At 38.7% G+C, this 26,097-nt stretch overlaps 1 protein-coding gene across 1 annotated transcript in view; it reads right to left on the bottom strand.

Moving 5' to 3' along the window:
• Positions 1 to 1,504: 1,504 nt before the first annotated feature.
• The window catches only part of LOC100544619 (nodal modulator 1), a 25,872-nt gene continuing 1,279 nt past the window's right edge, over positions 1,505 to 26,097 (bottom strand). The window contains exons 2-31 of the mRNA XM_019620612.1: positions 25,780 to 25,869; positions 24,583 to 24,628; positions 24,054 to 24,154; positions 23,824 to 23,930; positions 23,572 to 23,644; positions 22,895 to 23,047; positions 21,620 to 21,757; positions 20,777 to 20,866; positions 20,055 to 20,160; positions 19,465 to 19,615; positions 18,752 to 18,929; positions 17,875 to 18,016; positions 16,982 to 17,113; positions 16,524 to 16,660; positions 16,163 to 16,250; positions 15,329 to 15,392; positions 14,153 to 14,248; positions 11,706 to 11,915; positions 11,330 to 11,412; positions 10,417 to 10,576; positions 10,167 to 10,293; positions 9,510 to 9,623; positions 8,739 to 8,866; positions 8,003 to 8,144; positions 7,325 to 7,408; positions 6,307 to 6,417; positions 5,629 to 5,730; positions 5,290 to 5,409; positions 4,262 to 4,354; positions 1,505 to 3,331 (exon numbers count right to left, since the gene is read on the bottom strand). Coding sequence (XP_019476157.1) covers positions 3,200 to 3,331; positions 4,262 to 4,354; positions 5,290 to 5,409; positions 5,629 to 5,730; positions 6,307 to 6,417; positions 7,325 to 7,408; positions 8,003 to 8,144; positions 8,739 to 8,866; positions 9,510 to 9,623; positions 10,167 to 10,293; positions 10,417 to 10,576; positions 11,330 to 11,412; positions 11,706 to 11,915; positions 14,153 to 14,248; positions 15,329 to 15,392; positions 16,163 to 16,250; positions 16,524 to 16,660; positions 16,982 to 17,113; positions 17,875 to 18,016; positions 18,752 to 18,929; positions 19,465 to 19,615; positions 20,055 to 20,160; positions 20,777 to 20,866; positions 21,620 to 21,757; positions 22,895 to 23,047; positions 23,572 to 23,644; positions 23,824 to 23,930; positions 24,054 to 24,154; positions 24,583 to 24,628; positions 25,780 to 25,869 — 3,498 coding nt within the window. The 3' untranslated portion in view covers positions 1,505 to 3,199. The remainder of the gene's footprint in view (positions 3,332 to 4,261; positions 4,355 to 5,289; positions 5,410 to 5,628; positions 5,731 to 6,306; positions 6,418 to 7,324; positions 7,409 to 8,002; positions 8,145 to 8,738; positions 8,867 to 9,509; positions 9,624 to 10,166; positions 10,294 to 10,416; positions 10,577 to 11,329; positions 11,413 to 11,705; positions 11,916 to 14,152; positions 14,249 to 15,328; positions 15,393 to 16,162; positions 16,251 to 16,523; positions 16,661 to 16,981; positions 17,114 to 17,874; positions 18,017 to 18,751; positions 18,930 to 19,464; positions 19,616 to 20,054; positions 20,161 to 20,776; positions 20,867 to 21,619; positions 21,758 to 22,894; positions 23,048 to 23,571; positions 23,645 to 23,823; positions 23,931 to 24,053; positions 24,155 to 24,582; positions 24,629 to 25,779; positions 25,870 to 26,097) is intronic.

Genomic DNA, 26,097 nt, shown 5'->3' with positions numbered 1-26,097 from the left:
ACATCCTCAGTGCCTGTTGTGTGTTTTCTTAAGCACAGGGCTGGAAAGAGTGTTCCCTACTTATTATGACAGCTATTTCTATCTAAAGAACAATATTCACAAGGAAGCAATCAAGTTGTGCTCTGAGCTAACAGGGGCAGGATGGGGGATGCTTGAAGGTCCACAGCGTTGCCTTCCTATTATCATAGTATAGACACATTTGCTGATAGAAATCAAAATATCTAAGGGCCATGGTGTTAAACTGCCAAACCACAGGTTCACCTATTGGAACCAGCTGTCAGCCCCAACTGACCTCATTTTCTTTCTTTAGTAAGTTAGAGAAGTTTGCAAGGATCAAACCTACCTGCTGCGTAGAAAGCAACCTGGGAGGAGGTGGGGAGCTCCCAGAGCACATTGATACACAAAGCAGCAACACTCATTTCAAAGATTTCCTTCTGGAATCCCATCCTCTGCAGGATGAGGAGCACTGAGCTGGTCAGCACATCATGTCACACTAAGTTCTGGTCCAAAGAGACATACAGGCTCTCAGTCTCACTGAGCATTGTCAATTTACTCCAATGTGTCCTTAATGAAGAAAAACAAATGTTTAGCCCCAAAAAACTGTCCACTGACAAAGGTGTTTATTAAGTAGTGCCACTCAGCACGTAGTGAAACTTTTGAAGTAAATGCACCAAGAATTATTGTGAAGAAATCCGTGCTTCCCTACCCTTGCTGAAATGGGTCATTTCCTCAGTTTTTTGTATTCATTCTCCTACACGTTTGGTTTTTTTAATGGTTGCACCTTTACTTAATAACACTGTTGCTTATGCAGCAAGAATACTTGTTCTCAAAATCTGACTTCATCTGACAGGCATAAAGAAAATAATGCTTTAGAAAGTAAGCTCAGAAACCGTAAAATTCTGTACCAATAGTCCATTTTGTTCTTAAGAAACAGCGTTGTGTGCATCACTGATAAGTCAGCCAATAACATTTGTTGCTTTCAAAAGAAAAACAGGTAACATGCAACATCACCTCTATCCAGAAGGTCTTAGTCTCATTTCCAAAAGAATCAGACATTTGTTACCATGCAAATGAATTCACTATTCTTTCACTACTGAGCACTGAGCCTCAAGTGTTTCCTTGTAAGAGTCAACATCTAAATGCTAGTCCCATCTTACACACAGTCTCTGTATTAATATAAATGCCCCAACACTCACCTGAGAAGAGTGTAGCAGGCAGTCCTCAACTTGAGCTGCCCTTGACCTTTCTGGCCAATGTGGAAGATGGGCATATACAGTTTTTTTCTGGATAGACCAGTATCAGGATAAAATTACTAAGAATCCTGCCTCATAAAGAAGTCTGATACAAACCCACTTCCTGTATTCAACATTCATACACATTTTGTTTCCTCCAACTCACTACTGTTGTCAGAGGCTGTAAGATCTATTTACCCAATCTTATCCCGAGATCCTTAGCTAGCAAGGGGAAAATGGATGTCACAAACCAAACAGCTTCTGTCAACAAATTAGCAAGCATCAGTGCCTTTTTATTAACAGCATTTCCAATGTTTAATGTCAATCATCAAGTCCCACAGTTCAGAGGTCAGAATATCTGGTAGTCCTTCAAGTCACATTAAATTATCATTCATTCCTCACACAACTCCCCCAAGTAGCAATTCCCTTATCAACGCTCACCAACCTAAAATAAAGACATAAAAATTGTACATTTTTAATACAAGGCCTCCAACACTATGTTTTTTTTCCCTACATATTTCATCACAGCAAACCACAAAACATGAGGTCATTAAGCTGAGAGCATGACAGTTTGTTAAAGCTTCATCTCAAGCTTTATACACACATGCTTTTTTTTATATTCTTCATTTTTATTACAATCTTGGTAAAGTTTCCCTCAGACAGATTGCGTTGTATAAATGCCAGTTCAAGTAGAAGAATCAGTAAATGAAGTTTTAATATTTAGGACCAAACTGAAGCAATTTTTGTATCCAGATTTCTGAAGTAGCATTTGTAAGCTTCAATATTTAAACATAAAGGGACTTTATTTCAAGTACTATAAAAGAGAAACATTGCCACTCACTGGCAGTACCAATGTCTTTGCAATATTTGTAGGCATTTATGTTCATCTTTCAAAAGCTCTATTAACCTTTATACTATTTGTCAATAAAAAGCCCCATTAACATTTAAACTGTGTATGTCTAACTGTCTGTTTCAAACAAGAATCAAAAGATGGCCTATAAGAAGTAGGTCATTATTCATTTCGGTCTACATTATTGGGACTGTGCATGTTGAAGGTTTCCAAAAGCTAACACTTCTTAAAATAATTGGGGGAAAAAAAGAAAATAATCCATCAGCAACTGGCAAATATGTTACACATTGCCTGAGCACGAGATGAGACAGACACACAGACAAATATCACAACACAATCCAACTTTGGAAAGAGCAGTGCAACTAGCTAACCAGCTGTAGCCACTACAGGAATACCGGAGGTCTAAAGAGATCACACTGTACATGAACTTGAAATTTAAACACTGCTTTTGCACTAGGATCAGCAGAACTCACCTGATATTATCAACTAATCTTACGTGACATTAATGATTTGTCTTCATTGGGCAAATATGTTATCTTTGATTCAAATCAAGTATTTATTGGATAAGAACTGAGATCACAGCTGTGCAGGTAACAGAATCTTCAATCAAGCTGCTCAATTGGAAGTGCCAAGGACATTATTCACCAGTTCATGCATGCTTCCTAGAACTTTGTTGCTTCAAGTAGCACTGATTTAGCAAAATCCCTCTGTGCTCCTTCTCGGGAGTAAAGTGGGTATTTTGAAAGGCAAGGAAAAATACTGTCAAAATATAGAGACAGAGTGAAATCAGCAGTTTATTACCACTGCTTTTACAAATCATTAATGAAGACAACACAACCCATTCCACTGAAGAGAAAAAGAATTCATGAACTGTCTTCAAGTATGGGAGATGTACTCACAGTAACAACAGATGCATTCATTTCATTAACTTTATAATAAGTAAACCTATAAACTTCATAAAAAATTTACAACCAAAATGGAGCTCGTGTGACAAATCACGCTCAGGTCACAATGACAAAAATGTGAAGATCACACATTTATCAAAAATGTATTTTAGTTTTGCTTCCCCAGAATTCAGTTTGATGGAGTGTCACTTTATGCAACCACCCCTTTCACCTCACGTCCTTCTTGTCTTCTGTTTTTTTGTCTGTCTCTTCGCATCCTCTGGGCCACCTGTGTCAGAACCTGCCTGTCCGAGAGCACGGACCCCTTGCAGTCGAGTCGTCAGCTGCAGCAATAAGGGAATAAGCTGGGCCAACAAAAAGGGGAAATAGTTTGTGATCATGATGGCTTGTAAGGTCTGCACAATAGTGTTCTTCAGAATGATACACTCCCAAACAAATGGAATCCATTGCATAAATAGAACATCTACAACATCTAAAAAGATGTCAGAAAACGGCAGCAATTCTTTGGAAAGGAAGCAAGCCAAACTTACTGAAACTTCTGATAACCAAAACCAAAAATCATCCCTAATTTTTTTTCTTGCAGTCATTTATCTAAGACTAGGATTTGAGTTCTGAGTCTGGACAGGCCAGTAATTTATATGGCATTTTCAGTGCCACTGAAAAATCCTGAAGAAACTCATGTTCTGTGCAATAAACTCAAGTTTGAAAAGAAATCACATTGCACAGTTTTTTTCCCCTCTTATCATCAAAACAATCCAGGCCTATCAGAGAAAGCTTGAAAGAACACAGTTTATCAACAAATAAGAAGGGTAACAGGGTAGTTCCTTATATTTCTCCTGAGAGTTTTATACTGAGGGCATAAAGCCAAAGAGATCAGGTTCAATGACTTGCAAGAGTTTTTTCAGTCTGACTGTTCCTGAAGTCAATAAAATATTTATTTTCTTCAGGTTATCACTGACTCTAGTTATATGAATTTAAAAGACACTGTATTGTGTTGTGGGTTTTTTTGTTGTTGTTGCCATTGTTTGTTTGTTTTTTATTTTCCAGAGCCATCAAATAAGAAATTGAGAAATAACAGAGGAGCACAATTTCCCACCATAGGTTTCCCAAGGTAAGTGTCCAAAAGCTTAGCTACACATACATCACTTAAGGCAGCTGCTGACTGCATCTCTATCCAGATATCCACCAGAATGCAACTTCACTTAACAGAGTACAAAGTATTTATGGGTACCAACAGACAATAATACTTGGATAGAACAAAAATCATGCCCTACCTTATCGTGGTTGTAGCCAGCCAACAACAGAAGCAGTGTCAGTGGCAATGCAATGTAAGATCCTTGGGCAATATCTTGCTCAGGTAGCTTTCTCTGAAAATAGTGTGTATGATGCATTTTATTATTTTTTAACAATTATTTTGACTACAAACTCTCTCAACTTTAACCAATTTTAGCAAAAGAACCATGTAGAACATCCAGTCCTTCCCATCTGGTTTCCTTTCAAGTACCTAAGATTTACTCAACTTTTAATTTTCAATCAGATCAGACCCTTTCATCTGCTAATTCCTTCTTGGGGTTTGTTGTTGTTTTTTAAAGCTAATTCACCAATGGTCAGTCTCCACTTTACAGTCAATCTGTTGTGCATTTTGCCTATATCACAAGTTGCCTAAAATTCTCTGATCCCATGGATAACACAAGAGCAGACAAACTAACACAACATCTTTCAGGCATATTTGCAACCTTCATTATTAACTGCTGTTTCACCTCATGTTTCACTGAACATGCAGCGATGCAGGAAAGATCATTTAAGTATTACAGGACAAACATTTCCCTACACTGACTGCACTATTCAGCTCCGAAGGTGCAAAAAGACATTTCTCTCTCTTACACGAGGAGATTTCTCCTGACATTAGTCTGAGAATTCATCTGCTTTGGGCTCCAAGAACTGAAAACATTCATTTGGGCTTGCTGACGCTTTTTTCCTCTATACAAGTTTTTAAAGGGAATCCCAGCACAATCTTATCTTCAGACCCCAGTTACTGCATCCTTTCAGTTAGTGTCAAGGCTAGAATTCCATTCTGAACTCCCTATTTGCTTCCCATAATATAACAGGTCATTACATCGCCGTTCGATGCCTTAAACATGGCCAAAACCAAATTACCAAGTTTACTGCCACATTAACATCTCTCATAAACCTCTTTATATTTACATTAATAGAAACTTAGGCCAAGATCACAAGGCTCACTACCTAGACATTGCTCTCAAGCTCAACATCTGAAATGAACATTTACCTATTTTGTACTTACAGTGGGACTAAAGACCAATGTAATGTGCTTATGATATCCAATGGAAGTGAAGGAAACTTGAGGCAGGATGTAGTCATACTGTGACTTAGACAACGTAGAATCCAGGAGCACCACGTAATTCTGTGGGTATAAAATAAACTCAAGTCTACAGCACCAGTAGCAGTCTGAGGCAAAATTAGAATCAAAGGCAAAAGTCAGTTTAATAGGATTCACATGCTCTGAGACACAAGTCACCACCAGCATGAATACAGTACTGCAGGTAAACCAGAAATAATACTTCAGTGTGCTTAGGGAAAAATAATAAAGCTAATTAAGCCAATTATTCAGAAATATTCTTACCTCTCCATCTCGGAGCAGTGGAGGGAAGTGGAAGAAAAGGGATTGGCCTAAGTTGACTGTATGAATTGGGTTGTCAAGATTTTCACTTTTATAGAGTTTCACCTGTGAGGCAAAGAAGAGATCACAAGAGGTATTTCTGAGTCTGCACTAGAACAGCCCATGCTCCTATATAATAAAAGTACTTCAAAATTCATCACGGGCTGTATAAATAGATGTCAAGTATGAGCATCTGGGTTTGTCCTAACACGTTCTGTGAAAAATCACAGAAAGAGACTTATAAATTACCATTAAAGTACCATTAGGGAAGAGTGATATTTTCCCATATCTAGATGTATTAGACATAGTCTGTGCTGTGCAATGAAGAGAATATAGTAATTCTTTTAAATAATGCCAACAGTTTCACAGGATTTTGGAGCTGGAGTTTGTTTCTAATTTCTCTGCTAAGCTCATTTTGTTAAGTTTCAATTTCTCTGTCCTTACCTCACAAATTAGACATCTCAAGGTACAAAGTAAGCCTGAAATACTGAGAAAACACAGTTTGCTCAGAAATGAGCGTAATTAAAAGAGGATTGCATCATAGTCAGATAAGACTACTGAATGACTGCCAGTGACCCTGCAAAAAAACACTGGGAAATCAATAGCAAATGCACTTGACAGAGATCACAGGCTTGAACTTACGCATAACGTGGACAAATACTCAGAAGACGTAATCACATTTCCACTTAAATCAAACTGATTAATTTGCCGGAACGCTATAATATTAACATCATCGATGTCGCTGTTCCCAACCTGCAACATACAACACAGTCACGTTTTTGCAGACAAAGAAAGAACTAAAGCAGGTTTCTTTCAGATGCTTTTCTGTCCTTAAGAAAAAGGCAAGCCAGTTACGATACTATCAGTACAATCTACTGCCTACAGCTCTCACTTGCAGTACATAAGCTTCACTTGATTTTCTGAAACTTGTGTTGCCATTTACTTCCCTTTCCAAGCAGCAACCATTCTTAGCAAGAGACACTAAGGACTTGAAAGAATTCTGCCTGTTTTGCGGCAAAGGACGGCATCTTGATCAGGCATGAGTCTGAGTTCAAATAACGACCATCTTCCACCAAAAAGCTCTAGGCAACTAACTAATTAACTAAGGTTAATTAACTTCTGCCAGGTGTCAAAAGATAGGTGAGTAGTTTGAGTCTGTAAGGATGAAGGAGTATTTAAAAAGACCTCATAAGTCCTAAATTCAAAGTTATTATTACATTTTATAAAGATTTGCTAGTCTGGATGACAACTTCATCTGCATCGAGATTGCAAGATTTGGACCAAAGAAACCACAATAAGTTGTATTTATTGACACGTAATTGAATATGAAGATAAATAATACAACAATTTATGACAATCTCAAATCATCATTTCTCTATCCCAGATCATAAAAGAATACTGAAAAGTAAGCTGCATATTTATTCTCTTATTTCTTAACATATAGCTTTTGTGCAGTAAAAGAATCCTTTTCACTTGTTTACTGGTTGGGCCTTGTTGCAATTCTAAGCTATGGTGCTGACACAACAGGAGCTAACTTGCTGAAAACCACTTGACTAAACAGAATGCACTCAAATACACTGCTGTTGATTTAATGCCTACACAGATGCATTATAAATGTAATTGATACCACAAAATTAAAAATAAAAAATAAAAAAATTACCTCAATTGCCCGGTGTTGTGGTAAAGCTCTTTCAATATGATCATTGCCTTCAGCTTTGAGTTGTACGTGATACACACAGCCTGGCTATGAACAACATTCAGATGATAAGTCTTAACACTAAATAGCATGTACTTTAATTTTAGAAGACGGTAAATGAATTTTCTAATATTCCACAAGTTTTCTTATCCTAAATAGATAATTTAACTCACTAACTCCTTTAAGTCTGTTCATTTCCAGAAATTCAGTTGCTGTTTTTCCCACAAAACAGCTCACTTCACACATATGCTATACAGTCAACAAGATACATACACCCAATAGACCTCTAAGATACACTTGCTGCAGAATTTTCACATGAGCAGCTGAAGAGATGAGATTTCCCTGCCACAGCACCTGTGCTTGTGCTTGAACACCGGTGAGACACATTCATGTGTCACACCATAGGAGCTGTTCAGTTCACGTGAAGTCAGAAAGTTGCCCAGATTTGCACTATAAAAATGTTCCCCTCTACAAGAGTGAATCATCACTCACAGCCTGTCCTAACAAAAAGAGTCTCAAGGACCTCTGAGCTAGCAAGTGTGATGAAAAGACAAAAATCTGTAGCTAATTCATAAAACACATTGTATTGTTCCATTAACATACTAACATAAACGTAAATGAGAGAAAGCTTCTGATCCTTACCAGGAGGCCACGTAGCCGGAACTTGCCCTCTTCATCAGTAACTGTATCTTCTCCATAGATGCTACACCCTTCCTGCCCCACAGCTTCTACTGAGACTCCTTGCTCAGGCTCTCCATTTAATGAAGAAACCGTGCCATAACAGCTAGAGGGAGAAACAATTGCTACTTATGTGCAAATGCTGTTTTAACGTGTATTTTTAAGACATGATTGTTACAACTCATGAGAAAAGTACTTCATATGTTTAGCATATGCAAAAGCAGAATTTGTAACATATACACCTAAAGCTGTTTCAAAGCTTTTAAATCAGCTGCAGTTCGGAGGATAGCTTAAGGAATCCAAGATCCCAGCCCTTCAAGAAAAGTAAGACTTACCCCAGAGGGCAGGGACCCTTAATTTGTTTCAGCCCTTAAGTCAGATACCCAGAGTGCTACACAGTCCCCAGAATAAATCTTTCCTCTCCCACTGGACACAGCACAAGCCACTCGCAGTGCCACTGACATGGTACCTTCTTAGCAACGTTTTTCCTTACAGTTCTGTCATGGGCTTAGCTAGTATATCCACATGCATGAAAAAAGGGCTAGAAACAGTACTCTCAAGCAGCACAGTATTTAAATTGTGCCTTCAAAAGTACATCCAAGCCTTCAGAACAAACTTGTATCAGAAGAAAACCCATCTTTTGCATAATGTATCCTGATACAGTACATAGCATTTTGCACAGTTTATCATCTCCACTAACCTGTAAGCTGTTCTGTAACCAGTTATCCGAATTTTAAGATTTTGTCCTTCCTGCACTTCAATCATTTGAGATGATGGTTCAAAGCGAAATTCTTTCATCATGGGTTTAAAATAATACTGCCCTGGACTCTGCAAAGATGCATAAAACAAGCTGTTGTGTCACTATCAATAAACAATTCACCAGCTCCAAACAATTATTTTTCTCTTAGAGCTCCCGAAAGAGCTAACCTTCTCTGTTCCAACCATAGGTTAAACTGGCTGGAAAACATAAACAGGGAACACATCAGACAATGAACTGGTGGAGTTCTACCAGAAAATAAAGCCTGAAAAGGGAAAGAACTATGACTCTAATACTTCATCACAACTGCAAGGAAAGGAAAGTGACCAGGAGAGAAGGAAGTTTGAAAGGAAACTATTCAGTCATGTCTACACAAATGTACATATCAATACTCTTATTACATTTGTTTCCTCTAAAGACTAAAATGAACCAAGCCAGTTTGCTGGTGATCATGTTTATAGACTGCAAGTTTCTAAATGAGATCAATCAACATCATCTATTGCATGTAGGGGACAAAACTTCCTCCAGCTTAGATTTCACATCTTCCACTAGCTAACATTTTAAGTGCTAGTGGAACCTACATCTCTCAGTATGAGTTATGATTTCATGTATCTTCCTGTCACTGAGGAGCACTGATTACATCCCTGTTTTGGAGGGCAAAGATACACAGCACCACACATACAATCACTTTCAGAACAATTGATTTCAACTTACCAGATTGGAAAAGGTCAGCATGCCATCATCCTGTGTAAGGAGGTTGGATCGGAACACCCCTCCACTGAGAGACAAGAGTACTCCAGCAAGAGCCTGGTCATCCTCAGATTTAATCTGTTTTAACAAAAGCCATAGCTATAATTGTAAGATAACATTCTATCATGAAAAGATGCTCAACTCAGAAGCCTCTGAGAGTACGCTAGCCACATCTGCAGTGTCATGCTGCAGGGCTACAGAACCTTCTGCTCTCAGGATCTGAGCAGTCACAGACAGATGTACCAAAAACGCCAGAGAGACACTATCCAACAATTCACAGGACATGGTAGGGGCCAGAACAAAGTATCCCAAGACTAAAACCAGGTACCAGCTGGACCAGGTTGTACAAGAAAATCCCCTTGAGATACAGGAGAAGGTTGTCAAGTTCTGCAAAAGCAAATAAATCCAGTCTTTTGGATTACAAGCTCTTATTTTTATTCCATAAAATATGTGCAGCAAGTCACAACTAAATCACTGAGATCTGTTTCCATTATGATAAAGTTACCTGATTCCCACATCCCATACTTGTTTGTTGTTCCCTGGGACACATGGGTTAACATTTTCGCCTGTCTAGCTTTAACAAAACACCATTCAGAAACTTAAGCACTTAGATGTGCTTACCTCAAATGTCACTCCAGCAAGAGCAAAAGCTTTGAAGTCACCAACTGTTCCTTCTACTGCAGTCAAAACAAATCCTTCTTTCTGGGCAGTAACTGTATATTCCAAGTCACTGTGGAGTGGCCCAACACTTCAAAATATAAGGAAAGAAACATTCACTTCAGAAGAATCATCTGAATATCACACAGGTTGTCAAGTCACTATGGCACTTAAATGAGAGAATCCAAAACATCAAAACAGATCTGCTAATTACCTGTAAGCACCTTTGTCATCAGTGAAAACTGTGATGAGAGGAGAAGGCGCTCCCTTTTCACCAATGACAATCTCAACACCTTCTAATTCAGGATGAATCCGCCCTTCCATAAATAAGCCTGCTTTCCCATGAATCTCTATCAGCTTTCCAGGACAGCTCTCTTGGTCATTGCAAAGGGGATTCAAAACAAACAAGTCAAGAATACACTCAATATTACATCTTACAGCAAGAGTTTTACTACTTCTAAAGAGTCAGTCGAAGTTCTTTTGCCTTGGAGTAAGCGATCAACCCACATAATTTACAGCTCTTTGTCACATCTTCAAACATCCAAACATTCACCAAATTCAGAAACTGAGTTCCAAAGCTATAAGCACGTGGGTACCATAAAAAAATTTGGATTTGCTAAGTGCTTTGTAGGTTCATAACGTACCATGCACTGCAGCCACGTGGAAAGCATTCCAACAGCAAGAAAATTTTCTGAGATCAAATAGAGGTCAATATATGCCATGTTTAGTGACATGTAAGGTTTTTTTTGTTTTTTTTTTTTACATTATGTACTTAGACTGTGCACAACAAAGAAGCACATAAAAGGTACCGCATGCTTCCTAGCCGCTACAAATAAAGGATGTTCTGGACACTGATACAACAGGCAGCGTAACTGATTGCTGGTAGCCCTCACAATTTTTGAAGTGTGAGGGTTTTTGTTTGTTTGTTGTGTGCTTTTTGTTGTTGTTGTTTATTTCTAGCTACTTTTATTGGTCTAACGTAATACAAAGGAAAAACTGACAGGAACTTCAACTGATTATCATACTCAAAATACACCTAGCACCTACACAGTTATTTTTCTCAGTAAGTGTAATACAAGTAATTCTGAGAATCTGCTGTAACATCCAGAAATTATATTTCTATTTACCTCCACTAACAACTGTTTCCACATAAGGTGGGTAGAAAAGAAGCTCTTTTGAAGACGGTGTCACGGTAATTTTCTCACCAGACCTACAAAAACAAGACAGCATTAGAAGAAAATGAAATCAGTGTCTCTCACACACAGGACAAAGCACTGCATATTGACCTCAGAACACTTCTAAATACACTAAGGGGAAAATACCAGCAATAATATAAGCAAAATTCTTACAATGTGCTATTAGTTTTCATTTTGCTAACAGTCAGCCAGAACAAATACCCACAGAGCAGCTCTTTCCTAAGTGGAATAGATCAGTATTTTTTTTGTTGGAAAACCCAGATAACAGTCCAAAGAAAACATCCTTCCCATCAGAGCTTGGTAGTACCTTGCCCAGTATGAAAATTCATATAAAAATGGTCCTTGAAGTTCCTCCACCATCTCCTGCACTGGTGGCTTTGTTCCCTCCTCTTCTTGGCCCTTCTTTTCTCTCTCCTGTCGGCGGGTCTCAATTTCTGCCAGCTGCTGCTCCCTGCGTAACTCCTGCACAGATTTCAACGGCCCTAAAACTAAGGCAGGTTCACTATCAATGGATGACCTGAAAACATAGAAAAGATAACAAAATAAGCTCACTTCATACAAGGGGAAAAGATACTGTTTTATATGTTAATTAGAGCCTTTACAACACAGCAGACACATCCCAGATATTTTTTTTTAAAGGTATTCCTTCCTATTCTGCTCTTCATTCCAAGCATAAATAAAACTTTCATATTCCTAACAATCTGCTTGACCATAGGGGCTACTGGTAACATAGTTGGAAAGTTGGAAAGGACCTATTGGTAACACATTATATTCACATATTCTGCCACATCACGCTAGAACCATTCAAAAAGTTATATCCCTGCTGTCTCCTCCTTCCCTCTGGCACATCTCAGCACCTAAATGCACAGCCAGCATAAAATAACTAACTAAATAACTAAATAACATGCAGCTACAACTCAACCATTTTGCAGAGTCCAGCACCCTAACGTAAGCTTAACTTAGTTTTCCATAAGTAGAATCTCAGTTTTGCAACAAGGAACATACTCCAGCTCTGCTGCAGTGGCAATGACTTCCCACAGAAGCAGTGACAAGTTAGAAGGAGCAGCAAATTCTTAAGCCAAAGGAACAGTTTGCAAGAGTACCTTTAACAAAGTCATCACCTATGAGAGGCTGGAATTTCAAAACTGAGAACAGGATAAATGCAGAAAAGATGTTATACAAAATCAACAAGAAGACTGGTATCTCTATTGTTCAGTACTAGGAACCTTCCCTCAGAACATACCTCTTAGATATAGAGTACACAAGAAGAAAAAAACTTCTGTCACAAGCAAATACTTCCAATAGTTGGCAATTCCCAGAAAAAGTGCTGAGTTCCAACCTATCTGCCTACACCTTTCAACCATCCAGCTGTCTTATCACTGTCTACCGACCAGATCGCTAGATAAGCTTATCTCATCCCCATTCGTTAAATCAACTCAGAACAATGGATATTGTTACACTGTCTCTCCTAGCAATTTCTGCTGTCTCCAACCATCCTTTCTACCTTATCTCCTGTCTTGTCTACAACAGACTGAAAAACTGATTCCAAATATTTCAAAAGTCTCTACAAGTTGTGAAATGAAATGATTACCAATATAATTTCCTAAGACCACTTTAGATTATCAGGATAATTCCATCTCCTGCTTCAGCACTAACCTATATCCTAGTTTTTCTTTTTTGAGAGTTTCATTGAGTTTCATTAGGACTTTAAACCCTTTCTCTGCAGTTTCCGATTAACTGAAATTAAAGACATCACTGTTCTAAATCTGGTATGCAAGCACAGACTTTAAAAAAAAAAGACCTTGCTTTGAAATCCAGAACTGTTCCCATTACATTGACAGCATTTCACAAAACAGACTTCAGCTGAAAAGCTTCATAGAGACTGGAACAGCCAGCGGCAACTGAACTGCCACCTCCGGCCCCAATAGTCTCAAAAAACCCCCACCAGCCTGGACCACTGATATAATATTCACCCTCTTGTTAAATTACTTTTAAAATTCTAATGGCTCTTTTCTGTCTCAGTGCTTCTTTTGTGGCTGCTGTAGTTGCCCAGCAGTTGCAGTTGTGGGCTCATTAAACTCAGGGACTCAAGGAAGGGCTATTGAGGAAATCTGTTTCTCCACAAAGATGTTTTCTACACTCTAAGTTTGAGACCCTCTAGTCCACAGCAACTGAACATCAGGAGAGCATTAAAACACTCATTGTTATCACCCACTTTCAGGCAGATCTGGCACCTCAAACAATTAAAGCTATTCACAAATCAGTGCTTCCCAGTGAGCTGTCTGTTCAGCTAAACATAAACTGGCACATTAGTGTGTAATCACTCAGCATACTTTTCCTCTTACAGCTCTCTCCACATCAATAACAATGCTCTAAAGCAGCAGATTCTTATTCTGAGGTAATAAACTAAGAAAAAAACAGTCCCGGTGCTAAACAGCTCAGAATTCTGAATTCAGAAATTTTGGTTCATTAAAATGCATAATCACTCAGAAAATCATTTCTTTTTACTATGACATACAATTAGGAAGGAGCTATACTGAAATCAAGTGACAAAGTACAAATCGAGGGCTGAGAATTATTTATCTGTCTACAAAGAACTCAAAGAACAGCTTAGCATAAAAACCTCCTGCAGTCCAGCACAGGGTGCCATTCCCTTAAAAGTAGCCACTGGGGTATAAAAACCAGAATAAAACTTTATGAGAGGGATGTCTTTCCTCCTTTTTTTTTACAGCCTCATTATTTCTTTGTTCTTACTTAATGGTAATAGTCACATCCATCAGTTTATCTGTTACAATCGTGCCAAGGACATGGTGTCGAACAGCAGTGAGCGTCAGTATGCTAGGAGAGGACCTGTAAATCAAAGCAACAAAGAGATGAACTTAAGGCTCCCTCCTAAAGAAAATAATTGGATGTTATTTAGCTGATTTTGTACTCCCACCCATAAGCAGAAAGATCTTTATAAAACACAGAATATAAATTACACAACAAAGCTGTAGTGCTAATGGAATGGCATACTGCAAAGCTGGCATTTTGCAGATGTGAAACCCCAACTGCTGCATGGCATTGGGAAGCACAAAGGAAGGAAGATATTTGGCCTTCCTCACAAGCTGATGTTGATTTGATTGAATTCATATGTTCAATCTCTATACACATCAGAGGAACATTCACAAGTTAACAATACTGGGAGTGGTTCACAAAGATGCCCCAGGTCTAATGGTACTTTGCTGCAGAAAGGGGTTCCTCTTTCAATTCATGTATTCAGTTTGTGCTGGCTGACAGTTAGTGGATCCCTCTTTGAAGTACTTTTAATTCAGTAACAGAATTCAGTAGCAGACAAAATTATCTTTTAATGCTGAATTTGTTTCCTGTTAAGGAATTAGAAGTAGTCAGGGAGCAGAAATCCTCTTTATAGGAGTAAAGCCATTAAGCACATTGCCAAATCACAACCTGGATGTACATGATAAAACATGGCTGACTTGGGAAGATCTGCACTGCCCACTGGTAATTAGGGTGTATGCCTATTCAGCCTGCAAAGCAGAGGTGAGCAGCATCACCACAGATAGCTGCTGGTACCAGGGATGTACAAGTGCTACGTGCTCTCTAGTAAACATAACATCTTTTGCATTTCAACCCTCACAAGCCGTCAACATTTTTCACTGAAAAATCTCTCCTTCGTTACAAAGCAAAAAAGCATTAAAGATGGACAGAAGGCAGACTGAAACATCCATCTGAAGCAGCAAAAGCATCTTTAAAGCCTATCTTTAGTCACATTTTTCTTTTTTAAAGGGCAAGAAAACTGATACATTTTGCTAAGGCTTCCTTCTATTGGTTACAGCCAGTCATAGCAGCTCATCCTGAATTACTGAAAGAAAGTAGGTGCAGCAGAAGGAAGCTTTATGAAAGCACACTGAAAGCAGATTCTGCTCTTACGTGTCGTAAGTGTAATACTCATGTTCAAACTGGTGGCAGGAACGTGGGGTTACTTCGTACACACCTGTAAGCATTAAGCCAAAGAATGATCCACTGATACACAAATAAAGAAATAAAGCTTACTGAGTTGCCTGAATTCTGAAGACTACGTATGACCTTAGGTACAGAAAGAATTGCAAAGTTTGACTACTGTAAATTAATTCATCTCCTCAGTCACAGATCACTACTGGAAGCTATGTTGACTTTCTAATATACACTGATACAAAATGTGGCACCTCAACAAAGAGGCACATAAAAACAGTTACAAATATAACAAACCAAAGTCAGAAGCAATCTATTTTAATTTCACAGCTGATGGCCTTGGAGTTCCAGTGGTGGCTCTTTAATCCATTTGTGAATTGTGAATGAAACCAAAGGCTCTAAGGATGAACTACGCAAAGCTAAAAATGGAATCAAAATCAGATGCATTGGTTAACTGTTCTGCTAGTGGGCAGTAACAGGTAATTAGCTCTAAAATATTCAAAGTGAAAAAAATGCAAAACATTAAAACATTACTTTTTCTTGTTATAAATAACCCTGGTGGTACCATTAATAGCTATCCTTCAGGAACTCTGTATTGAAATGAAACTTCTATTGATCAGTTACGTTCCAATTACAGAATCAAACAAGATTATTCTAACATCCTAGACCAATGCCATTCATCTACTAAAAAAGAAAAAAAATAGAGAATTTATATGCTGAAATCTCAGAAGCCACAACAGACTGTTGGAATTACCAGCAGCTTTGATTGAATGGTTGTTTTCCTTTATTCAAGTAATATTTTATAGCTGTTACCTGGCTTTGAAAGACAGAATCTATTAACTCCTTTAGACAAGTTATAAACACCAACGTTCTCTGGTCCATTTCCATCCTGGTAAAACTCCTGTGAAGCCACAACACAATTCAGTATTAGCAACTACTGAACAACAAAATGAAAATAGTTTTTGCCTAAGGGTACATTAATGCTTCTCTCTTACAGCAAAGAACAGCAGACCATCTCACCAAATCTAAGAGACAAATCTCAAAGCACATTCAGCATTTGAGCTCCTGTGCTACAAGACCACCTACAGACACGAGAAAGCTTTGATTCCAAGTGCAATCCAACCTATGTACACATGTTAATGAAAAAACACGAGGATGTTTGTTATACACATACCAGTGTAATTGCATGAGAAAGGGAACACCTCAGCATATACCCAGTCTGCCTGAATTCTACTCCTGAAACATCATCTTCCATGATTTCCACCTCGAGAGATTTATTCTTCCAGCACCAGTCTTCATGTATAATGCTTACTGGAATACACAACACAGAAAGTTTTCAGTAATGTACAATTGAATAAAAACTGGTTTTGTGGTGTAAAAAGCCCCTATCACACTGATTTCCCAGGCAATAATCTTCAAAGTCAGATAAAAAAATAAATATCAGCACCAAAAAAATGGCTAAATAGACAATATTAAGAAAACCTGATGCACGGGCATACAGCATTTTTCCCAACTTTTTCACGTTTGAGACTAACTCCACACTGGGCATGTGGCACGTGATAACCAAAGCATACAGATTAACACAGATTTAGAGAGCAAGGTAAGACTTGCAGCAATTCCCTCTTATCCTACCTTTGTATTTGCCAGGTAGCACATTTTCAAACGCGAAGGCTACTGAGTCTGTACGTCCAGAGAGCTGGAGGTTACGTTTCTCACCCTGGCGGCTCACAGACTGTAACATCACCACCAAATCACCACAAGCATCTGCACAGAAAGGACATCAGAAAATGAGCACACCCTGCCTTGCCGGCTTTCCTCCAAATCCCCCAACTCCAAGGAAGCTTCACGTGTACTAAGATTACAACAATTACTCTTTTTACAACAGAGTGTATTTCCAATTCAAGCTACTGAGCTTATTTCCTAAGCATCTCCTTACTAGTGCTTTGCTGCATTCTTCAGTAAGCCTACGCTTGTTAATCATACTCTTCTATTAAATGGCCAGTAACAACCAGAAGCCAGCACTAAATTCCTGGGTCCACCTCACAATAGCAGAGGGCAGGGCCCAGAAACATCTGAGAGGACTCAGAGAAAAAGGAAGGGATAAAAAATGACAAGAGTTAAATTCTAATCATCATCTGCTGCAATCAGTTTTATAGGCACTGTATTTTCTTTGCATGCATTTTTTACTTCTGATACTTCTGATGCTGCTGGACAACATGCCACGCATCAGCCAGGAGCATTTCCTGCCAGAACTTACTGTCTTCTAGGGGAAATAAGTCAGAACTTACTGTTAGCAAGTATTAAAAACAAGTTCATAACTTCATCCCAAACACACTACTTACTAGGCTGTAAGGTCTCTTGATGAAAGACCTGTTTCCACCCATGTACTACAAGGCAACTTACTTATCTGTCAATGGGGCTTGACCACAACAAGTGGTTTTAAAGCAAGTGGATTTAAACAGTACTGATTCACACATGCAGTGCTGAAGTTCTCCATTTCCATTTCACATTCAAAACCGCCTTACCTAAACAAGAGATCTTCCCCGAAACTGATGCCAAAAACTGAGAGAAGGTCACATCCATGACTGGTCTGTCTGTAACAGTAACAGGGAACACTTTGGGTTTCAAAGCCAATCCTGCTCTGGTCTCAGCCTCCGGAATAATTACCTGTTGAGCATAGGTCAGCAGCACATCACCAGCTTTTAAATGCTAAATACAGATAACTCTACTGAGTTCAACTGACTTATCAGAAATTAGAAAATGGATATTTAACCATAAGTTGCAGCAAAACCAGCCTCCAAAATATGCTTTTCAAAATTCATCTAAAAAATTGCAGTAAGTCTGAGCTGAAAATGATACAAAAGTTTCAAAAGTCTGGATGAGTTTCTACTTTGAGATCTATCTACTCCAGTTTCCACATTAGCCTATTCCATTTATCTAGGACAGTTAGAAACCTCGTAACTGTGCACTTCCTATCTCTCAGCCTGCACTGTCCTCTACAATGCAAGGTTCAGCGTGGTTGTGCCATGGTTCTGCAGTGACCTGTAATCTCAGGAACCATTAGCACATCTGAAAAAGGCACATATCATGTTTCTTTTACAGGAAAATATATGAAGATAAGAAGCTATCTGAGGGACAGTACAGAGGAGGGAGAGAAACCTGCTCAATCTCAATGGGCTGAAGTCCTTTTCACAAGTATAAAGGGAAAGGTGCATGAGAATTTCTGCTTACTAAAAAAAAAAACGAAAAACAACCAAGCCTGTCATAGTTTAAATAGTGCAAACAGGAGAAAAGGGCCAACAAAATCTACAATTAGCCTCTCAAATTTTAGAAATTAGATGATTTAAATCTTCTAAAACCATTTAACAGTCCTACAGTAAAGAAACAGAAGTTCACTCTTACCTTAACACTGTATGCGCCAGATTTTGCTTTAAAACAAAATCCTCCATGAGGGTCTGTTTCTGTTGTAACCATTGATGCTTTGTCCTTATCTTGAGGCACCATGGTTACCTTATATTTACTGATCTGTTTGACTGCGTCAGGTAAACGAGTTACTGAGATCTGGCCACATACACTGAACCTTTAAAATAAATGCCAGCCATCAGAATACACATAACAATCTGACAAAGCTCATAAAAAACACTTGCTTGAAAATTTCCTTGATAAGCAAACTTCGTTACCTTGAGGAACTACTACATGAATGGGAATCAATCCCTCCTGAATGAGGTTTGGTACAATACCGTATTAGACAGTTACACAACTCTCAAACAAGAGGAAGGTATCTGAAGTGCAGTACCAGTGACAACAAAACTCCCCTTTTTTTGGTTCACGTACAGTTCTACAATTGCTCAATACCCTCATGTGGTGGAGCCTTTGCCTACAAAGAAGGGATTATAAAAAGAGCAATCTCCAAGGCTTAAACAGTAGTGAGCAAAGCACTGTGGATAAAACATAATTTTGTACTCATGCTGTTCTATTTCTCTTAAATCTCTTGAGTAACATTTAACTCCTAACAAATAACAGTACACCAGATCACGCATGGCATGAGAAAGGACTACCCCCTCTGAAGACACTGTCCATGTATCAATTTACATTTTCATGACACTGGCACCTACCCTGTTGCAATGATGTCTGCTAGCTGAGGTGTATTTGGTGCGATCTTCACTGTGATAGTATCAAAGAAGAGATGCTCCTTTCTGGCATGAATTGTGTATGTTCCTGTTGTTATGTTCTCAAGACGGAAAGATCCATCAGCTTTTGTTTTCACTGGAACAAATAAAGTGAAGAGTTAAAAAAGCACAGCACATTTTCATTGTCTATCTTTGTGTGTCAAAAGCACCAAAGGGCATTCACTGCTTTAGATTTAAATTTTAATTGCACAACAATGAAACAATATTACGTTTCTTAAGAGATGAACCTTCATTTCTCTATTGCAAAGCAATACTTCTACTTTGGCGAATGTTCAAAGGAAATCATAAGAAATTCTCTACTACAGAACAAATGAACAGCTACTACTCTCATCTAAGCCAGAAAACATACAAAATTACTGAACTGTATGAAAATCACTGTCATATTACAAATAAATTATGAAAAAAGTAGAGTATTATCATGAAGATTTAATTCAGCAGTAGCATACCCTACTAATCCTGTACTTGAGCTTATTAAAGACTTCCCTGTAGCAACACAGACCGAGATCACTGCATACCTTTAATCTGATTGTTTAGTGTCACAGTGGCATCAGCAACTCCTTCTCCTTCAGGACCATTCAACACTCTGCCTGTGACAGAGAAACCCATCACATGGAAAACAGGCTGAAATGGGAAAGAAAGTTAACATTAATCTTTAGCCAGCAAAAGCATTCACATGTCTACAGCAATCAACATGGACTGCTATTCACCTCACACACACAGGAGAAATTAATTTCCAGATTTAGGAAACAAAAAACACCAGGATAATCACAATGAAAGTATGCATGTAACTCAAGGCTTACTGTCCCACTAAGAGAAGGAACCAATTCTCAAGTCAACTGTATCAGTACCATTCAGAAGGCTCAAATCATACATCATAACGATATTACTCAAGAAATTCTGCAAACCACACAAATTTCCAAGTCCTTCTTGAAGAGATGAAAATGTGAAGGAGTAAACTTACTCAATCGGAAAGGTTATTGCCTGTTTGTAAGACAGACAGGAAAGTGAACACAGTAGACAGCTTTTCCCTACTTTGTTTCTTCCTAGTGAAAGGGAACGAGCACAGGAAATAAAGCATAACGCCAGATATTGTCATCTACCTGCTTGGCAAGAGGCTGCATGTAACAAATCTCTTTAAGCTTCTTACAAAGAAGTTTTTCCACAGCCCATCTGCTTTCTGTTAACATCAGTTACATTTTTACAGGAATGAATGGCACAAACCTCTTACTTCTCTTACCTCAATTTGTAAGCTGTCATGTTCTACAAAGAAGTCCAATCTAGATGGCGCAACATCAAAGGTAATTCTTTCTCCTCTGTAGAAAGGTATCTGAAAAGAGAACACATCGCTCTGACTCCTAAGAAGCCATGATATCAGAACTCCTTTCCTTTACCACTTTCCACATCCTTATCACTAACAGACACCTCTATGGCCAAATGGGCTGCAAACCTTTTGGAAAAATGACTCAGAGTAACAGAGGCAGAAATAAAGGCAGTATTTCAAGAATGTCTGATGCATACATATAAGACTCTATGAAAAACCAGAAGAATAACCCTCCACTCAGGAGGTACTTGGTGCTTGTGTGAGAGCTTACAGAGATATTAATCTAAGAGAATATAGGATCACTAGAGAATTAAAGGAAAGAGACAAGCTTGGATCCTTTTCTTGATCAAACAGGTTGAGATTGCAAGACCATCACTGTAAGCATCAGACACACAGCAACACTCTCATGCTTCCTGGACATAAATGAAGAGAATGGACAAAAAGAAAACAGGGAACTTAACGCATGTGGGGTAGCCAAAGCCAGCTGAAGTTTTCAGTCTTCCATCAGTCCCCAGGGGTGGTTCTGTGTGTGGTCGGTGTATTCAGGTAATTTGTAACCAAGTTCCTTTCTCAGAAATCACATCGCAGAGTTCTAACACAGCAATTTACTTCCCTGCCAAATGCTTTAGGTTGGATTCTCCTTTTCCAATTAAACCAATTAAAAGTATTTCCAACTAATTCTGTTTTACTAGCTATAAAATTATACATAAGCTAGCTTAGAAAGCAAAAGTTAACAACTCAATGGATAAACAAACATACCACAGTGTATTTTCCACTTGGAAGGGAAAGAAAGCTGAAAGATCCATCTTCTTTTGATACAACATTACACAAATAGGAGAGAGACTCATCTCGTGATTGGAATCCATCCACAGGAGAAATATTGCAGCCCACAACATCCTGTGACAATAAATGAGAGAACACAGAAAATAATTTGGAGACAGGTACAACTTAAAATGGTATTCTGAGAATGAAGGAAGGGAAATGCAAAAGCCATTTTAAAGACGGTTTGACAGCACAGCTTACAATTCCTGTATAGATAAAAGAAAAATCAACCAATAACTAACTTCATGCTAACAAGGACAGAAAACTGGGAAACTCAACACCCCCCAGTACCCTAGAACTGCACTACATGTCTTAACATTAACTGACTTCAGCTCTGAGGATAAAGTTAATATTACAGAACAGATCTCTATAAACTGTATATTAAACCACAGTACACCACCAAATGTTCCACACTCTTTTCATAAATAATAACACTTTTAAGGTGGCAGCAGAAGCAATTGATCTTTGATTTCATATCATAAGGGCAAAAAGTGATTGAGATCTTACGAGGAAAATTAGAGCACTAGAGCTCCTACACAGTGAAATTCAAAGTTTGTTTGGCAATAATTTCAGTCTTTTTCCAGAAGCTGATCTTTCAAATAGTAGATTGTAATCCTCATGAGGGAACATACTGACCAAACAACATTCAATGTGCAAAAAGATGCTAGTGGAAAAATACTGTCTTAGAATTGTAGCCCTTTACCTTGCTGACCCATAGTGAATATACAGAACTATACCATGCTGAGAACCCATTATATTTTGCATTTGCTGCCTGCTTCAGGTCAAGTCTTAGTTTTCTATGCCCTGAACAATCTGAGCATTGGGAAACCCAATCGCCTGAAAACAATAATGGAAAGACATCAGAAGAGTTGAAGCTAAAATGAACTTCTAATTTCTTGTGTCTGAAAAATACAAAGACCTTAAGCTTCAAGGTTGCCAACTTTTAAACAGAAAGCTATTGTGTTACATGTCTGAGTAATTCCATTCAAGTCAGGTGAAAAGTGAGCACATACACAAACATTGTATTACAAGGGCCTTGTTAAAAATGAAAACAAATAAATACAAAAACACAGCTAGAAAGGCTATGCAGTTTATGTCTTTTATAAGCCAAGCTCAAGATGAACAGAGGTGAGTACCAGGGCACTACACAAAGCTATATAGCTTTCCACTTATCTCCATACTTGTATGAAAAAGTTTCTGAAACACCATTACCTCTTTGGTCACTGAGGAGGAGAAAAGCAGGAACATGACCCCTTTCATTGGTTCTCCATCACTCCTTACTGACCCAGACACGTTGTAGCCAGCAACAATCAGAGGGCTAGCAGCATAAGCATTAGAACTGGTCACCCGTACCACTGTGTTTGACTGAAATACCAAAGCACGTACACTTGCATCAGAACTAGATATTTAATCTTGTTCACAGCACAAAATAACCAACGAAAGCTAAGTATTCAATAACAGAAATAGAAGAACCAAGAATAGCAGTACTCAAAGAGAATCCAGCAGCTATTCAAAACAGAAGGATGCTAAAGCAGTTTTGCGTGTTTTTACTGTTTCTCTGATTAGGAATCAGTCAGGACTTCAGAGCTCAGAAAGCAAACAACCTGAGAGGAAAGGACTGAAGCATCTGCTATAACACCTAATTTCAAACAGAATGTATAGGGTTAGAAAACATAAAGCAGGAGCTCATAGCCAGTCCTCCCTCAGCTGGCTCCACTAGCTCCAGATGAGGCTTGCACAAGGCAATTTCTTGCCAGCCTCAGCTAAATTTAGGAAAATTGCATTAACCTAGTCCACTCACACAAACTTGCTCACAGAGCTGATCAAGACAAAGTCTAGATGATACACTCTCACTAAAAATGTCCATCAGAACTTTTTTCGGCTCTAACCTCTTTCAACATCCAGGTGGGATGAGATGCAAAGATTTCATATTCGCCAGGAAGCACTTTAAAGAAAGCAAACCTGTAAAGCAAGAGAAAGGTGATGCCGCTGAAGAGTCAATAACACCTGTTTACAGAAAAGCAATTCATATTCTTTGTGTGTTTCAGAACTTCTATAATCCCAATCAATATGGCAGAACAGAAAGGATCTTGTGTGAACGAACAAATGAGGCATGCACACATGCATATTCCCACACTCACTTTCCTCCAGGTTGGGTAATAGTTGCCTGTAAGTTTACATCACTGCCAGCATTTCTCAGTACAACCTGGACTCCAGCAGGACCTAACGACTGACCTTTGCTGAGAACCTGTCAAAATGAAGAGAAAACAGCGCACAAGTGAATAAAAATAACTAGCAGAGGTAAAGTAGAATGTTTTTCTGAAGGTAGAATTAACATCAGATGGAATAAATAAACATAAAGGAGTCTAACCTTTCCATTCACAGAAAACCCTGTGAACACAAAGTTAATATCGCCTCCCTTTGTGCAAATGTCATTAATGCCATCTACATGGATGTCTACACTGGTCGGTTCTGGGGGGGAAAAACAATGAAACAGCACGGCAGTTAGCGACAAAGGAATCACAGAGATACCCTGGTTCAGCTTTACAAAACTTTTCCAGAAACGCACTAGCTCAAGTGCACTAGTCGTGCTCTGGAAGCCTTATCTTAGCCAAGTTAACTACCCACAAATTCTGATATTAAAAATCCTTTCCCCTCTCATTAAAGACATTTTTATGAAAAATACACATTATTTCTTATCAGTTCACGTGTTACTTTGCCAGTGTCTGCCCTACAGCTCTATTTTTCTACTGTACAGTCAGTATATTTATTAAAACTAAATAGGGTTTCTGTCTTTTACACAGCACGTGATTTTCCCTGCCAACTGCAAGCTAGCAGTAGTTGAAGTCCCACAGTGCAAAATACAGTGTCCTATTATTAGAAGAGATGTGAACACTTACCAAAACTCCATCCCAGAGGAGGTTCAATTTTAAGAATGAAATCCCCCTAAAAATAATTTTAAAAAAAGCAATAACAGTCTTCACTGACCTGATTCAATTTAACTGAAGAACGAAAAAAAAAGTCAGAATACAAGCACAATGCTGCATAGAGTAAAGAAGACTCAAGAACCTCACACCCTCTCTTTCCACCTATTATTATGCTGTTTTCAAAGAAGCAGCAGAATCTACCCAGACAGTCTGCAATGTTGAGCTTGTATCCTGACAGCTAAGAGCAAGAATTAAGCAGCATCATGTTTATATCGCATCTACATCAAACCTGGCTCATGCACAAGCAGTTCAATGTTAGAAAGTGTTCAAATCTTTCTACCTGCCTCAACAGATGTGCTCTAAAACTGCCTTTAGAGCTTTCCACTCTTGGGTGGTTCTACTCAAACATTCTGCCCAAACATGAGATAATAAAACTCAAATTCTACTAAAAGTTCTGTGCCGAAAAGGCATTAATCTACACAGAGATCCTCTTTAAATCAGCAGGCACCACGTGGGTTCTGAAGTTTGGCCATTAAAAGGCCCTGAGACCTAAGAATGAAACGAATGGGATAAGATGTGTCTAATGTCCTCACATTTGAAGCAGATTTATTCCCAAACCACAAGCTAACCAATTCTTTACAAGAGCAAAACACCCAGATCACTTGAGGGCAGCTTGTATCTAATTTGAAAGTAAATATTTTTCCAGTCTAAATAAATACCAAAATCTTGCTACATTCTAAGCTTTCGATTTCTTTATTTTAATGCTTAAGTCATTTCTAATATAAGCAGCTAGCCATTCAAGTTATTTTCAATTCAGTCAAATCAAAACAGATATAGCAGAGACACTGTTGTTGCTACTGGCAGATATGTTGTTGCTACTGGCAGGTAACCGAAAGCTTTACCCATACTCACACTGCCAGGACCTACACTTTTCTTTCAGCATTCCTAAGCTACGAGCACCACACAGCTAAAGCTACCTGGCTTCCCCACCATAACACCACTGAGAAACACAATAATTGTACTACAGACAGAAAATCAAAAGAAGGGAAGTTGGATCCAAGCGTAACAAAATTATGTACTGATCCAAATGCTTTGTGATGCGTGCTGTTCTGATGGCAGCAGCTCGTGCCTCTGCTGCAGAGAAGACACTGCAGTATTTTGGTTTCTTACCTTATCATAGAGGGGAATCATGAAATACCCGTTGTTTGGAGCACAGTCTGTCTGGTATTTGAGAGTACCATGCTTTGTGTACAACTTAATCTATTAAAAAGAAAGAGAGAGATTTTAAGAAACGTGACCAGAAGCAGAACCAGGAATTCTCCAAGCAAGTGCTTTTACACAGCAGAGGGTGCACGTCCCCCAGCGGCGACGGAGGTGACGGGGCAAAGGTTTACTGTAGGGCTGCCAGGAGAACCGCGGCACAGAGCTCAGCTCTGGGCTCGGGAGAAATCAGCGAGCGCTTAAACAGCGCAGCCCGGTACCAGCCAG

This window comes from Meleagris gallopavo, chromosome 16, assembly GCF_000146605.3.
Source record: "Meleagris gallopavo isolate NT-WF06-2002-E0010 breed Aviagen turkey brand Nicholas breeding stock chromosome 16, Turkey_5.1, whole genome shotgun sequence".
Lineage (NCBI taxonomy): Eukaryota > Metazoa > Chordata > Aves > Galliformes > Phasianidae > Meleagris > Meleagris gallopavo.
The sequence above is the reverse complement of the archived record's forward strand: the minus strand, read 5'-3'. Positions and strand labels throughout refer to the sequence as shown.